The 17,424-nt window shown below is 45.0% G+C and overlaps 1 protein-coding gene across 2 annotated transcripts in view; it reads right to left on the reverse strand.

The window, feature by feature from the left end:
- ANK1 (ankyrin 1) overlaps positions 1-17,424 on the reverse strand; it is a 163,714-nt gene that overhangs the window by 37,311 nt on the left and 108,979 nt on the right. For both annotated transcript variants that reach the window (XM_040414816.1, XM_040414815.1), the window contains 2 exons: positions 8,062-8,181; positions 3,801-3,885 (listed from right to left, as the gene is read on the reverse strand). In XM_040414816.1, coding sequence (XP_040270750.1) covers positions 3,801-3,885; positions 8,062-8,181 — 205 coding nt within the window. The remainder of the gene's footprint in view (positions 1-3,800; positions 3,886-8,061; positions 8,182-17,424) is intronic.

The following is a 17,424-nucleotide window of genomic DNA, read 5'->3' on the forward strand; positions in this document are numbered from 1 at the left end:
TGTGAGATGGGACCGTGAGAGGACTGTGAGATGGGACCGTGAGAGGACTGTGAGAGGAAAGTATGAGGGAACGGTGAGAACAGTAAAGGCCCCCACATGCATATGATAAGGACAGTATGATGGGACTGACAGAGGACAGCAAGAAGGGACTGTGGGGGAAAAGTAGGGATTGACATGACACGCATGGACACCTTAAAAGATGGAACTGAAAGAGGACTGTAAGAGGAAACTATATAAAGAGAGTAAGAGGGGACCGTGGGAGGACAGTATGAGGGGACTATGAAAGAATAAGAGATGCGATTTTGAGAAGAAAGCAAGAGGGGATTGTGAGAGGACAGTAAGAGGTGACTGTGAAAAAATTGTAAAATGGGACTGTAAGACTAAACTAAGAGGACTGTGAGAGAACAGTATGAGGGGACTATGAAAGAACAGAATATGGCAGTGTAAGAAAAAGTAAGAGGAAAATGTGAGGACAGTATCTTAGATACAACTGTAAAAAGAAAGTAAGAGGGGACTGTGATAGAACAGCAAGAACGGACTGCAAAAATAGGCTGACAGTACTGTGAGAGGACAGTAAAAGGGAACTGTGAAAAGAATATAAAAGAATAGAAGACAAGACTATAAGAAGACAGTAAGAAGGGACTGTGAAATATCAGCAAGAAGAGACTGTGAGAATAGACCAAGAGAGGACTGTGAAAGGACAGAATGAGTGGACTATGAAAGAACAGAAGACAAGAGTATGAGAAGACAGTAAGAGGGGACTGTAAAAAGAATAGAAATAAGAGACTGTGAGAAAAGGCTAAGAGAGGACTGTCAGAAGACAGTAAGAGAGAACTATGAGAGGACAATATGAGGGGACTATGAAAGAACAGAAGATAGGAGTGGGAGAAGATTGTAAAAGGGGATCGTGAGAGGACAGTATGAGAGGATAATGAAAGAACAGGAGTTGTGACTATGAGAAGAAAATAAGAGGGGACTGTGAGACTGAGAACTTTGAGAGAACAGTATGAGGGGACTATGAAAGAACGGAAGATGGAAGTGTGAGAAGGCAGTATGAGGTTACTGCGAGAAGAAACTAAGAGAGGGCTGTGAGAGGACTGTAAAAGAGGGCTGTGAGAGGACAGTAAAAGAGGGCTGTGAGAGGACTGTAAAAGAGGGCTGTGAGAGGACTGTAAAAGAGGGCTGTGAGAGGACAGTAAAAGAGGGCTGTGAGAGGACTGTAAAAGAGGGCTGTGAGAGGACAGTAAAAGAGGACTGTAAGAGGACAGTAAAAGAGGGCTGTGAGAGGACTGTAAAAGAGGGCTGTGAGAGGACAGTAAAAGAGGGCTGTGAGAGGACAGTAAAAGAGGGCTGTGAGAGGACTGTAAAAGAGGGCTGTGAGAGGACAGTAAAAGAGGACTGTGAGAGGACAGTAAAAGAGGACTGTGAGAGGACAGTAAAAGAGGGCTGTGAGAGGACAGTAAAAGAGGACTGTGAGAGGACAGTAAAAGAGGACTGTGAGAGGACAGTAAAAGAGGACTGTGAGAGGACAGTAAAAGAGGACTGTGAGAGGACAGTAAAAGAGGACTGTGAGAGGACTGTAAAAGAGGACTGTGAGAGGACAGTATGAGTTGACTATGAAAGAACAAGACAAGAGTATGAGAAGACAGTAACAGTGGGCTATGAAAGAACAGCAAAAAGGGACTGCGAGAGGACAGTATAAGGGGACTATGAAAGAACATAAGAGAGGAGCGTGAGAAGAAAGTAAGAGGGGACCATGAGAGGACAGTATGAGAAGACTATGAGAAGGGACTGGGAAAGAAGAGGAGCAAGATGGGACAATAGACTGAGAGAGAGCTGTAAGAGGACAGTAAAAAGAAACTGTGAAGATAGTAAGAGAGGACAGTCAAAGACTGTAAGAGGGGACTATGCAAAAGACAGTAATAGGACTGTGAATGGGCAGTATGAAGGGACTGTGGACTGAGAGAGGACAGTAAAAGGATAGCAATAACAGGACAATATTGATTAAAGGCTATGACTGTAGTAGGTATTAGAGAAGAAAGATATGTAGGTGGAGGGTTGGGACAAAAGAAAAAGGCAGTGAAATCCTAAGACCTACCCAGTATATGACCATATATGAAACATACTGTCCCCAACCTGTCCTAGCTTATTTCTTAGGGGCCGTGCGCATCATGTTTTTAATCTCCGCTGAGCATTCCAGTAAAATGATATTCAGATATATTCCTCAGTGGGTCCATTCACTTAAATTGAACAGCCCTGCTTCAACTTCTTTCCGCCTGCTTGCATTTGGGGGGACACAATACCGTAGTATACCTCATTATTCTGTCCATCAAATAAGACGTTCACAGACAGAAAGCAGGTTAAAGCCTAATCATTTGGACTCCACCTGCCTCATATGAGTGGATCTGCTGAGGAATACATTTGAATGTCGTTTTTGGGTATTAACATGTATTCAACCAGACCCAGAGGAATGCTCGATGGGGAACGAAAATGTGATGTTAAAGGTCCCTCAGCTATCTCCCTGATCTTATTTGCTCATCTATGGTTTATCATTCCTTGCCCACATACATCTACAATCTTCTCTGCCTTCTCATAATCACCCAGTAATAATTTTCATTCATTTCCAGTTTCTTATCTTTTAAGAATTCTGCTGTACCTACAGATAAGTCTATTCTTTGTAAGCTACTGTATAGTGATATACGGAACCACAGTTTTCTAGGGGTGCCGTATAGAACATACCTGTACAGATCAGTTATACTAATGCATGCATGAGATCTTAAAGGGGTATTCCCATCACAGACAATGGGGGCAAATTGCTAGGATATGCCTCCATTGTCTGATAGGTGCGGGTCCCACCTCTGGGACCCGCACCTACACCGAGAACGGAGCGGGGAAAGTGGTGGAGGGCACACTGCGCATGCGCAGCCGCCCTCAATTAATTTCTATGGGGCCGCCGAAAATAGCCAATCCCATAGCGCTTGGCGGTGTTCGGATCCCGGGAAACCCGGCGTCCTCCAGCCAGCACTCTCCCCGCTCCGTTCTCGGCGCAGGTCGTAGAGGTGGGACCCGCACCTATCAGACAATGGGGGCATATCCTAACGACAAGCAGACAATTATCGAGAAGGAAGCCTTTCTTCCAGGTAACTGCCCGCTCGTCAGTGAGAAGAAGAGCTCCATTTACATGCATCAACCATCTCCGCCATGGCTACTGCGACCTCTCGTTCATTGTTTCTGGGCAGCAGATCCCTGTTCACACAGCTGCCCAGAAACAATGATTATGGTGTCCAGACCAAAAACCATTTCACCCGATGAATGAGCGTTTTCTGCAGCACTTGTAAATGGGCCAATTAGCATTTGTGCGAATGTTTGTTCCTAATAATCAAACCGTGTAAATCCGCCATTAGTTTTAGTCATAGATGCTTTAAAGACAAGAAAAAAAGCTAGATCTCCCTTTATTATTGGTAATCTTGATGTGGACACAATGGACGAGAATTTTTGAAAAGGAAAATTGGTGCAGTTGCTAATGGCAACCAATCAGTTTTTCTTTTAATTTTCCAAAAGCCTGTGACCTGACTGGTAATAAGTAACCACTTTAATTTCCGCTTGCACAGCACTTGATAAATTTCACCCATGCCTTGTGGAACAAAGTGATAGGCGGTTGAGTTCCGTAGTGTGTTTCTCAGAGATTTTGCCACATCTACTCAGTTCTAAATAATCTTTCTAATCTATTCTCTCCCTCTTCTGTGATCCGCCACATATATCTCTACCAACCATGTACTCGGTCTGCCCCTCTGTCTCACCCCTTGTGCTGTCATTCAGAAGGCTGTATCTCTCTCTCAGAGCAAGTGGGGTCAGCGTCCTCCTCCTGTCCAGGCTGCCTGGTCCCTGTGATAACACAACTCAGTTTTACACAACTACATAATGGTACAATATAGTAACACTCAATGTAAAGCAGACAGGACATGGACGTGAATAAAAGTAAAAAATAAAATAAAAAGCACAATAAAAAGGCAACAAGTTGCATACAACACAAGACAAACGACAATAGCAAGAACAACACAGTAGCACAAAAAATAGCTGCAAAACCAAAACACATAATGTAAGACAAGTGAGAAAAGCGAAGCCAAAGCTAAATGACCCAACAGAAAGAAACTTACATGGTGAAAAGGCACTAGACTACTGTATATATAGGAAAACTGTGACATGATGGGTCATTTTACTGACAATCCCCACTTAGTCAAATTATATACAGTTACACCCAAATAATCTTACTCTGCAGCTCTGCCAGGTCTCCTATCTGAGGGCAGCATAAAAAGAGCAAGTGACGCTGAACTTGGTGATATAAAGTTTTCTATGATTTTATTCAGTCTTTTAATGTAAAACGCTGTGTAACTGTGAGTCCTGCTTTCTCCACCTACACATAGAGAAAGCCTGTGAGTCCTTCTTCACCCATCCTCAAATAGAGAGTCTGTGAGTCCTGCTTTCCCTGCCACATACAGAGAAGAAGCCACGTGAGTCCTACTTTCACCGTCCACACATAGAGAAAGCCTGAGAGCCCTGCTTCCCCTGCCTACACAAAGATGAAGCCTGTGAGTCCTCTTTCCTGTGCCCACACATAGAGAAAGCCTGTGAGTCCTCTTTCCTGTGCCCACACATAGAGAAAGCCTGTGAGTCCTCTTTCCTGTGCCTACACAAAGATGAAGCCTGTGAGTCCTCTTTCCTGTGCCCACACATAGATGAAGCCTGTGAGTCCTCTTTCCTGTGCCCACACATAGAGAAAGCCTGTGAGTCCTCTTTCCTGTGCCTACACAAAGATGAAGCCTGTGAGTCCTCTTTCCTGTGCCCACACATAGAGAAAACCTGTGAGTCCTCTTTCCTGTGCCCACACATAGAGAAAGCCTGTGAGTCCTCTTTCCTGTGCCCACACATAGAGAAAGCCTGTGAGTCCTCTTTCCTGTGCCTACACAAAGATGAAGCCTGTGAGTCCTCTTTCCTGTGCCCACACATAGAGAAAGCCTGTGAGTCCTCTTTCCTGTGCCTACACAAAGATGAAGCCTGTGAGTCCTCTTTCCTGTGCCCACACATAGATGAAGCCTGTGAGTCCTCTTTCCTGTGCCTACACATAGAGAAAGCCTGTGAGTCCTCTTTCCTGTGCCTACACAAAGATGAAGCCTGTGAGTCCTCTTTCCTGTGCCCACACATAGAGAAAGCCTGTGAGTCCTCTTTCCTGTGCCTACACAAAGATGAAGCCTGTGAGTCCTCTTTCCTGTGCCCACACATAGAGAAAACCTGTGAGTCCTCTTTCCTGTGCCCACACATGGAGAAAGCCTGTGAGTCCTCTTTCCTGTGCCCACACATAGAGAAAGCCTGTGAGTCCTCTTTCCTGTGCCTACACAAAGATGAAGCCTGTGAGTCCTCTTCCCTGTGCCCACACATAGAGAAAGCCTGTGAGTCCTCTTTCCTGTGCCTACACAAAGATGAAGCCTGTGAGTCCTCTTTCCTGTGCCCACACATAGATGAAGCCTGTGAGTCCTCTTTCCTGTGCCTACACATAGAGAAAGCCTGTGAGTCCTCTTTCCTGTGCCTACACAAAGATGAAGCCTGTGAGTCCTCTTTCCTGTGCCCACACATAGAGAAAGCCTGTGAGTCCTCTTTCCTGTGCCTACACAAAGATGAAGCCTGTGAGTCCCCTTTCCTGTGCCTACACATAGAGAAAGCCTGTGAGTCCTGCTTACATTGCCTACACATAAAATATGCCTACAAGCCCTGCTCTCTATGCTCACATGTAAAGAAAGCCTGTGAGTCCTGGTACACATAGAATAGTTATTCCTGTTTACAAACTTAGGGGGTCATTTACTAACCAGAAATATGCCTATATTAGGCGTATTTCTGGTGCAAATTGAGGCACAAAGGTCCTTTGCACCGCAATCTGTGACTTTTCCCTGCTCACACCAGGTCTACAAAAGTGGGCATGGCGGCCCGTCTCATTCACCATTGTCTACGCCTGTTTTAGCTGTAGAAAATGGTCTATATGTATGATAGCTAGGAAGCTGTCTTACATTTAGAAGCGGAGGTAGATCCGCCGAAGTTACATAAAGGCCGGTGCCTCTACATAACTCCAGAGGATCTACCATCAGCTAAAGGGGATATTAAGACCCTCTTATTATGGAGAAGCTGTCAATCACAGTGTGTGGGCAGTGAAGCAGGCTTTCTCTATGTGTGGGAGGGGAAAGCAGGATGCACAGGCATTCTCTATACGTCGGTGAGGGAAACAGGACTCACAGGCTTTCATTATATGTGTATAGGGGAATCAGGACTCACAAGCTTTCTCTATATGTAGATAAGGGAAAAAGGACTCATAGGCTTTCTCTATGTGTAGGTGTGGAAAGCAGGACTCACAGGCTTTCATTATATGTGAGTAGGGTAATCAGAACTCAAAAGCTTTCTCTATATTTGGGTGAAGGAAACAGGACTCATAGGCTTTCTCTATGTGTAGGTGGGGAAAGCAGGACTCACAGGCTATCGCTTGAGTAGGTAGGGAAAGCAGGACTCACAGGCTTTCACTATATGTGGGTGAGGGAAGCAGGACTCACAGGCTTTCTCTATATGTGGGTGAGAGAAGCAGGACTCACAGGCTTTCATTATATGTATGTGTGGGAAGCAGGACTCACAGGCTCTCTATGTGTTGAGGGAGAAATTATATCTCACAGGTTTTCTGTATGACACCTGCAGCAGATAAACAGCTTTTTAAATGAAAATACTACATAAAACCATAGAAAACTGTATATCCCTGAGGTTAGCATCTCTCCCTCTAGCCTATGTTGCTCTCAGACACGAGACCTGACAAATCTGCTTTAAACTAGATTTTCTTTCTGTAATATGCAGAGCATTACAAGAATTTAAGCAAGCCTTACCATTAGGCCTCATGCACACGACGGATGGCGTCCATGTGCGTTCCGCAATTTGCGGAGCGGCACGGACAGCCATTGTTATAACTGCCTATTCTTGTCCGCAAAACGGACAAGAATAGTACAGGTTATATTTTTTTTGCAGACCCCCGAACGGAGCAACGGATGCGGACAGCACACGTAGTGCAGTCCGCATCTTTTGCGGCCCCATTGAAGTGAATGGGTCCGCATCCAAGCCGCAAAAACTGCGGCTCGGATGCGGACCAAAACAACGGTCGTGTGCATGAGGCCTCAGGAAAAGGTTTTCCTACTTCCCTCTTAGGCAGTATTCACAAAGGTTTTGCACTAAGCAGTGGATTTTTAGATCATTTTTAGGATCTCAGTGGATTAAAGGGATTGTCCAGGAATGATCTAAAATGGTCGCCAGCAATCTGTCCTAGAGAGAGAGAAAGACGGGTTGCCCCCATTTGCAGACCTGCCTAAGGGGGTGAGGGAGCGGGGCCTCATCACACACTATGATCTTACATTTGCATATACTACACAATGGTGAGCGTTCCTGTCAGGCTGCTCAGCCATGATGGAATATCGTAGGCAGGATCATGTCATTATCATCTACTGTAGAGCAGTGTAGTGTGTATTGAGGCCCTGAAAACTCACCCTACTAGGCAGCTCTGCACCTGGTGGCAACCAGTACTGCTCACGTTCTTGGACAGGCTGCTGGCAGCCATTTTAAAACATTCCCGGAGAACCCATTAAATTTCCCTGAAGGTCAGTGGAGCTAATCGTAAACTATTTGTCGTGGTGTAAATAATATGGATTTCCCTTTGGAATCGCTGTAAAGTATGTCCAGAATTAGGTGCAAAATCTGCAGGACAGAATCCTAAACATGTGATCATGGCTTAATGAATTAGCTGCAGAATTGGGAATGCAGCTCTGGATTATATTACAGGTTGTAATTCAGCATTAATGTTATGTATTTACAGAACTTCCCAACACTTTACATAGCCTTTTTTATATTGAACTGTAAAATGATGTTCAAATGATGCAGAACTGGTTCATGTGAATGTATTTCTGTGTAATAATGACCCAGCTGACAGTGTGAAACCATTTAACCTTGGCTGAGGCATACTGGACTCTCATGAACCCGTCCTACCTGTGTGTACTGTGGCATTGTGACATTCAAATGGCAAAGGACATGCGGGGACGGTTCATATTTCGTAGATTTGCGCAGGAAGGAGAGAGATCCACATGGTTCCCGGCTGCTGTCCCGCACCTAAGCAAGAACAAATATCACATTTAATTTACATTACCACATTACAAGCATTTTCTCTCACTCTTTGTATCCATCTTTTTTCATGGAAACCTATAAGGAAAAATTTCATTTTAATGTTAATACATGATCATAGTATGAAATTGTTATTTTGAAGGCTTATATACGAATTATATACACTGCTCAAAAAAATAAAGGGAACACTTGAACAACACAATGTAACTCCAAGTCAATCACACTTCTGTGAATTCAAACTGTCCACTTAGGAAGCAACACTGAGTGACAATCAGTTTCACATGCTGTTGTGCAAATGGGATAGACAACAGGTGGAAATTATAGGCAATTAGCAAGACACCACCAATAAAGGAGTGGTTCTGCAGGTGATGACCACAGACCACTTCTCAGTTCCTATGCTTCCTGGCTGATATTTTGGTCACTTTTGAATGCTGGCGGTGCTTTCACTCTAGTGGTAGCATGAGACGGAGTCTACAACCCACACAAGTGGCTCAGGTAGTGCAGCTTATCCAGGATGGCACATCAATGCGAGCTGTGGCAAGAAGGTTTGCTGTGTCTGTCAGCGTAGTGTCCAGAGCATGGAGGCGCTACCAGGAGACAGGCCAGTACATCAGGAGACGTGGAGAAGGCCGTAGGAGGGCAACAACCCAGCAGCAGGACCGCTACCTCCGCCTTTGTGCAAGCAGGAACAGGAGGAGCACTGCCAGAGCCCTGCAAAATGACCTCCAGAAGGCCACAAATGTGCATGTGTCTGCTCAAACGGTCAGAAACAGACTCCATGAGGGTGATATGAGGGCCCGACGTCCACAGGTGGGGGTTGTGCTTACAGCCCAACACCGTGCAGGACGTTTGGCATTTGCCAGAGAACACCAAGATTGGCAAATTCGCCACTGGCGCCCTGTGCTCTTCACAGATGAAAGCAGGTTCACACTGAGCACATGTGACAGACGTGACAGAGTCTGGAGACGCCGTGGAGAACGTTCTGCTGCCTGCAACATCCTCCAGCATGACCGGTTTGGCATTGGGTCAGTAATGGTGTGGGGTGGCATTTCTTTGGAGGGCCGCACAGCCCTCCATGTGCTCGCCAGAGGTAGCCTGACTGCCATTAGGTACCGAGATGAGATCCTCAGACCCCTTATCAGACCATATGCTGCTGCGGTTGGCCCTGGGTTCCTCCTAATGCAAGACAATGCTAGACCTCATGTGGCTGGAGTGTGTCAGCAGTTCCTGCAAGACGAAGGCATTGATGCTATGGACTGGCCCGCCCGTTCCCCAGACCTGAATCCAATTGAGCACATCTGGGACATCATGTCTCGCTCTATCCACCAACGTCACGTTGCACCACAGACTGTCCAGGAGTTGGCAGATACTTTAGTCCAGGTCTGGGAGGAGATCCCTCAGGAGACCGTCCGCCACCTCATCAGGAGCATGACCAGGCGTTGTAGGGAGGTCATACAGGCACGTGGAGGCCACACACTACTGAGCCTCATTTTGACTTGTTTTAAGGACATTACATCAAAGTTGGATCAGCCTGTAGTGTGTTTTTCCACTTTATTATTGAGTGTGACTCCAAATCCAGACCTCCACGGGTTAAAAAATTTGATTTCCATTTTTTTATTTTTGTGTGATTTTGTTGTCAGCACATTCAACTATGTAAAGAACAAAGTATTTCAGAAGAATATTTAATTAACTCAGATCTAGGATGTGTTATTTTTGTGTTCCCTTTATTTTTTTGAGCAGTGTATATAGTTGTTGTATCAGGACACACACTTGCCTCAACTTTAGCCTTCAGGGCTCTGCTATTTTTCACCTTAAGGACCAGGCCGTTATTTGGAAATTTGACATGTGTTCCTTTATGTGGTAATACCTTTGGAACGCTTTTACTTATCCAAGCCATTCTGAGATTGTTTTCTCGTGACACATTGTACTTCATGATAGGGCAAATTTCAGTCAATATTTTTCATTTTTATTTGAAAAAAAATCCCAAATTTACCAAACAATTTGGAAAATTCACAACTTTCCAAATTTCTATTTGTCTGCTTTTAAAACGGATAGTGATACCTCATATAATAGTTATTACTTTACATTTCCCATATGTCTACTTTATGTTTGGATCATTTTGTGAATGCCATTTTATTTTTTGGAGATGTTAGAAGGTTTAGAAGTTTAGAAGCAAATCTTGAAATTTTTCAGAATTTCCAAAACCCACTTTTTTAAGGACCAGTTCAGTTATGAAGTTACTGTGGGGCTTGCATAATAGAAACCACCCTTAAAGGGAACCTGCCACCAGGATTTTGTGTATAGAGCTGAGGACACGGGTTGCTAGATGGCCGCTAGCACATCCGCAATACCCAGTCCCCATAGCTCTGTGTGCTTTTATTGTGTAAAAAAAAACGATTTGATACATATGCAAATTAACCTGATATGTGTCCTGTCCCTGAGATGAGTCCAGCAGTGTCCTCATAGTGTTCCTTCCCTGTGCTAACATCAGCCTCAGGGAAGGAACTGCGCATGCGCTAGCTCACGCATTGCGAGATTACGGCGCTCTAGCTTTCTGACGTCGGGGAGCAAGGAGGAGATTCTGAGGATGCGGGGCGGTGCTGGGCTCCTTCACGCTGGACTCATCTCAGGGACAGGACTCATCTCAGGTTAATTTGCATATGTATCAAATAGTTTTTTTTACACAATAAAAGCACACAGAGCTATGGGGACTGGGTATTGTGGATGTGCTAGCGGCGATCTAGCAACCCATGTCCTTAGCTCTATTCCCAAAATCCAGGTGACAGGTTCCCTTTAAATGACCCCATTTTAGAAGCTACACCCCTCAAGGTATTCAAACCCGATTTTAAAAACTTTGTTAACCCTTTAGGTGTTCCACAAGAATTAAAGGAAAATGTATATGAAGTTTCAGAACTTCACTTTTTTGGCAGATTTTCTATTTCAATCAATTTTTTCAAGTAACAAAGCAAGGGTTAACAGCCAAACAAAACTCATATGTGGTCGTAAACTGCTGTTTGGGCACAGAATCCAAGGAACACCATATGGTTTTTGGAAAGCAGATTTGACTGGGATAATTTTAAGTTGCCATGTCACATTTGAAAACCCCCTGATGCACCCCTGGAGTAGAAATTCCCCCAAAAATTACCCAATTTTGGAAACTACGGGATAAGGTGGCAGTTTTGTTGGTACTATTTTAGGGTGCATATGATTTTTGGTTGCTCTACATTACACTTTTTGTGAGGCAAGGTAACAAAAGATAGCTGTTTTGGCACCGTTTTTCTTTTTTCTTTTTTACAATGTTCATCTGACAGGTTAGATCACATGCTATTTTTATATAGCAGGTTGTTACAAACGTGACAATACCAAATATGTCCTCTTTAAAGGGTTATCTGGCTACATGGATTGACTCTCTGTGTGCGATGTCTCTGTATCAGAAGGACGGCCCATTCATCTCAATAGGAATTGTATAATAAACTTTATTTCTCCGTTGGTGGTGCTGTAGAGTTCCTCCACAGATTACAGCTGTTCACTGGGGGTCTTAGCAGGATAACATGTGATCAAAATATTGTTGGGGGTCCCTTCTAAGGAAAAGTAATTGTTCAAAGCATTGAACCCCATTAAAGAGTCTCTGTCAGCATGATCAACCCTATAAACCAGACATATTGCCTGTTGCCCCCTCTGCAGAAGGGAGGAAGCGAGGTGCGGGGAGGATAGAATACTTACTAATCTTTCCATCCTCCCAGCTGCTGTGCTCCTGTGTTGTCTGTGAAGCCGCCAGTACCTCCACCTCTAGAGTCGCCGATCAGCTGTTTGAGGAGGGCGCTGTGCTTACTGAAGGTCCTATGAGCGCTGTGGCCTCCTTGCAGCTCACCAAGCACAGCGCCGTACATTGTATAGTGGCCGTGCTTGGTATCACAGCTCAGCCCCATTTGAGTGGGATTGAACTCCGCCTAGGGCATTTGATTGATGAACATAAGGAGCTCTGCGGTCTCTTTAAACAGATGATTAGCGGGGGCGTTTTTTTTATTTTTATGACCTAGCCTGAGGATAGGTCATCAATATGAAAATCTTGGAAAACCACTTTAAGGGTCCATTCAGACGTCCGTAGGTGTTTTGCGGTCCGCAAATTGCGGATCCGTAAAACACGGACAACGGCAATGTGCGCTCCGCATTTCGCAGACTGCACATCGCCGGCACTATAATAGAAAATACCTTTTCTTGGGGACAAGAATAGGACATGTTCTATTTTTTTCGGCAACGGAATTGCGGATTCAGAAGTATAATCCTGCATATGATGATAATGAGATGACTGCTGAGAAATGATCTCTACAGAACAGTGTCAGCCTATTGTCTACAGTGGAAACAGCAGCAGTTCAGTATTTATTTATTTTTTACTATAGATAGTAAAATAAAAGATAAAAAATAACATCATCAAATTCTTAAAAATATGTTTAACATAAAAACTTGATTTAAACGACAGATAATTTTCTGGTGACACATCCCCTTTAACCTCTTGGGGACACAGGGCGTCCAGGTACGCCCTGTGTATTTCCAATCACCGCCGCGCGGCGGGAGGTGATCGGAACAGAGTGCCTGCTGAAATCATTCAGCAGGCACTCTGTGACAATGTCGAGGGGGGTCCTGTGACCCCCCCATATCGGCGATCGCAGCAAACCGCAGGTCAATTCAGACCTACGGTTTGCTGCGTTTCCAGGTTATTCGGGTCTCCGGTGACCCGATAACCCGGAATTGGATGGTGATCGGTGGTGTGATAATACACCACCAATCACCATCCTTAGATCCTGGGAGGTGGCGGTGACATCATCTCTCAGGATCGCTTCCTATTGACTGCACGGGCGGGAGTTAAGTTCCCCCAGCTCTGCTCTCCGCTTCCACACTGCGTCCTGGAGCCGTAGAGAGAGGAGCCCCGTGGATCTTTGAGCCCAGCACCCCTCATCTGTGCCCAGCACCCCCCATCTTTGCCCAGCACCCCCCATATGAGCCACCACAGTGCCATCTGGCACTAAAAAGGTACCTAGGGACAGGTTTAGGGACAGCTTAGATTAGGCAGGGAGAGTTTAGGGGGGGAAAAAAGTGTTTTTTAGCATCACCCTGATCAGGTGTCTGGGGTCCACAGCACACTCAGCTGTGTGACCCTAGACCCCCCAGGGGTGCTGCAGCTTGCCCCCCACACAAATTTTTTGGGGCGCAAGTTTTTTTTCTTCTTTGTACGCCGACTGTGGCCGGCACTTTTAGCGTCCAGCCACTGTTAGCGCATTGGCGCCCACCCCACCGCTGATCAGCTTCGGACCGCTGATCAGCAAGTTTGAATCTTTTTTTTTTTTTTTTTGGGCTTTCATTTTCATTAGTTCGTTTTTTTTCTGTTAGGTTTAGGGGAAATTGTACGCGAACACCCGTGCCCCCACACTAAATAAAGTTTTCCACACACACACGCAGACACACACTCCGCTATGGCTCGCCAGACGTTCTCGGCCGAGGAGGCATACACCCTGCTTGCCTCCGACTCCGAGAGCCCCAGTGAGGACGAGGATGACCCCACTTTTCCTGTCATCCGCGTCCTCCTCATCATCTAGTGATGATGATGAGCCCTCAATGCGGCGGAGACGCCGCCAGGCGGAGCAAGGGGACCCCCATGCCAGGGACCCTGTGGCCCACACTAGTACGAGCAGCTCTGGGGCTCGTACTATATTTCCGGCCCACCAGATAAGTCCATCTGAGCCCCCTACCGGTGAACTTGCATGGTGTACCCCAGAGGATTTTGAGCCCGTGATTCCTGATTTTGTTGGCCAACCAGGAATCCAGATTTCCACAGTGGGCTTCACTGAACATGACTATTTTAGTCTTTTTTTCAGTGACCAACTGGTAAATCTAATGGTGGAGCAGACGAACCTGTACGCCCAACAGTTCATTGCTCAACACCCGGGCTCCATTTTGGCTAGGTCCGGTGGCTGGACTCCGGTCAGTGCAGCCGAGATGAGGACATTTTGGGGCCTCGTGCTGCACATGGGCCTAGTCAAAAAACCCAGTGTCAGGCAGTACTGGAGTGGGGACGTCCTCTACCAGACCCCACTCTACTGTATGGCCATGACACGTTCCCGTTTTGAGGCCATTCGGAAATGCCTGCATTATGCAGATAATGCAGCATGTCCCCCGAAAGGTGATCCTGCCTATGACCGCCTGTACAAAATCAGGCCGGTCATCGATCACTTCGGGGCCAAATTTTTGGAGGCCTATGTACCTGGAAGGGAGGTCGTGGTTGATGAGTCTCTCATTGCTTTCAAGGGGAGACTCATTTTCCGCCAGTATGTTCCCTCTAAGCGGGGGAGGTATGGCGTGAAGCTGTACAAACATTGTGAGAGTACCTCAGGGTACACTTATAAGTTTCGTGTGTACGAGGGGTGAGATTCCCGTATTGAACCCCCAGAATGTTCCCCCACTCTGGGTGTTAGCGGGAAACTTGTGTGGGACCTTATGCACCCACTGCTAGATAAGGGTTACCACCTGTACGTGGATAACTTTTATACTAGTATCCCCTTGTTCCAGTGCCTCGCCGCCAGATCCACGTCCACTTGTGGGATCGTGCGGAAAAATTGTATCGTCGACTACAATCGGTATATGGGAGGAGTTGATCTCTCTGATCAAGTCCTCAAGCCATATAACGCCATACGCAAAACCCAGGCATGGTACAAAAAAGTTGCAGTTTACTTGGTACGGGTTGCCTTGTACAACTCTTTTGTGCTGTCCCAGAGCGCTGGCAACACAGGGAGATTCCTGCAGTTCTATTAGGCAGTCCTCAAGGACCTGATATTTTCTGACTGGGAAAGAGCAGGCCGGAGTACCACGGGAACTGGAGGCGCACGGATCGTCCCTGGCCAACACTTTTCAGGTGTGGTCCCCCATACTGGAAAGAAGGGACGGTCCCAGAAAAGTGCAGAGTGTGTCACAGGAGGGGGATGCGGAAGGATACCACCACTCAGTGTGACACGTGCCCCGATCATCCGGGCCTTTGCATTGACGGTTGCTTCAGGGAGTACCACACTTCCATGGAGTACTAATCCCCTTCCCCAATTTTAATTCTATTTAGCCACAGACAATCGCCCAGAGGAAAAAAAAAAAAAAAACTATAGCTAAAAACCCCCAAAAAAAACTATAGCTCTCCGACTTTGGAGACACTAAAACAAATATATACAGTACAGACCAAAAGTTTGGACACACCTTCTCATTCTAAGAGTTTTCTTTATTTTCATGACTATGAAGGCATAAAAACTATGAATTAACACATGTGGAATTATATACATAACAAACAAGTGTGAAACAACTGAAAATATGTCATATTCTAGGTTCTTCAAAGTAGCCACCTTTTGCTTTGATTACTGCTTTGCACACTCTTGGTATTCTCTTGATGAGCTTCAAGAGGTAGTCCCCTGAAATGGTCTTCCAACAGTCTTGAAGAAGTTCCCAGAGATGCTTAGCACTTGTTGGCCCTTTTGCCTTCACTCTGCGGTCCAGCTCACCCCAAACCATCTCGATTGGGTTCAGGTCCAGTGACTGTGGAGGCCAGGTCATCTGGCGCAGCACCCCATCACTCTCCTTCATGGTCAAATAGCCCTTACTTTCAAAGTTTTCCCAATTTTTCCGCTGACTGACTGGCCTTAATTTCTTAAAGTAATGATGGCCACTCGTTTTTCTTTACTTAGCTGCTTTTTCCTTGCCATAATACAAATTCTAACAGTCTATTCAGTAGGACTATTAGCTGTGTATCCACCTGACTTCTCCTCAATGCAACTGATGGTCCCAACCCCATTTATAAGGCAAGAAATCCCACTTATTAAACCTGACAGGGCACACCTGTGAAGTGAAAACCATTTCAGGGGACTACCTCTTGAAGCTCATCAAGAGAATGCCAAGAGTGTGCAAAGCAGTAATCAAAGCAAAAGGTGGCTACTTTGAAGAACTTAGAATATGACATATATTCAGTTGTTTCACACTTGTTTGCTATGTATATAATTCCACATGTGTTAATTCATAGTTTTGATGCCTTCATAGTCATGAAAATAAGGAAAACTCTTTGAATGAGAAGGTGTGTCCAAACTTTTGGTCTGTACTGTATATATTTTTTTTAAATGATATTATTTTGTAAAACTAAAATAAATAAAAAAAGTAGACATATTAGGTATCGCCGCGTCCGTAAGAACCTGAACTATAAAAATACCCCATGACTTAACCCCTTTAGATGAACACAGTCAAAAAAATAAAATAAAAACGGTGTATAAAAAGCAATTTTTTTGTCACCTTACATCTCAAAAAGTGTAATAGCAAGCGATCAAAAAGTCATATGCACCTCAAAATGGTGCCAATAAAACCGTCCTCTCATTCCGCAAAAAATGAGCCCCTACCTAAGACAATCGGCCAAAAAATTTCAAAAACGGAACCTAATAAAAGTAGACATATTAGGTATTGCCGTGTCCATAAGAATCTGCTCTATAAAAATACCCCATGACCTAACCCCTCAGATAAACACAGTAAAAAAAATCCAGCCAAACAAAACTTTATATTTATTACCCTGATTCTACAGTTTACAGAAATACCCCATATGTGGTCGTAAACTGCTGTATGACCAAACGGCAGGGCGCAGGAGGAAAGGAACGCCATATGGTTTTTGGAAGGCAGATTTTGCTGGACTGGTTTATTTACACCATGTCCCATTTGAAGCACCCCTGATGCACCCCTAGAGTAGAAACTCCATAAAAGTGACCCCATATAAGAAACTACACCCCTCAAAACTGATTTTACAAATGTTGTTAACCCTTTAGATGTTCCACAAGAGTTATTGGCAAATGGAGATTAAATTTCAGAATTTCTATTTTTTGTAACCTTGCATCACAAAAATGTAATATAGAGCAACCAAAAATCATATGTACCCGAAAAATAGTGCCAACAAAACTGCCACCTTATCCCGTAGTTTCTAAAATGGGGTCACTTTTATGGGGTTTCTACTCTAGGGGTGCATCAGGTGGGCTTCAAATGGGACATGGTGTAAATAAAACAGTCCAGCAAAATCTGCCTTCCAAAAAACATATGGCATTCCTTTCCTTCTGCGCCCTGCCGTTTGGTCGTACAGCAGTTTACGACCACATATGGGGTGTTTCTATAAACTACAGAATCAGGGCAATAAATATTGAGTTTTGTTTAGCTGTTAACCCTTGCTTT

The sequence above is a fragment of the Bufo bufo genome, chromosome 1 (genome assembly GCF_905171765.1).
Source record: "Bufo bufo chromosome 1, aBufBuf1.1, whole genome shotgun sequence".
In the NCBI taxonomy this organism is placed as follows: domain Eukaryota; kingdom Metazoa; phylum Chordata; class Amphibia; order Anura; family Bufonidae; genus Bufo; species Bufo bufo.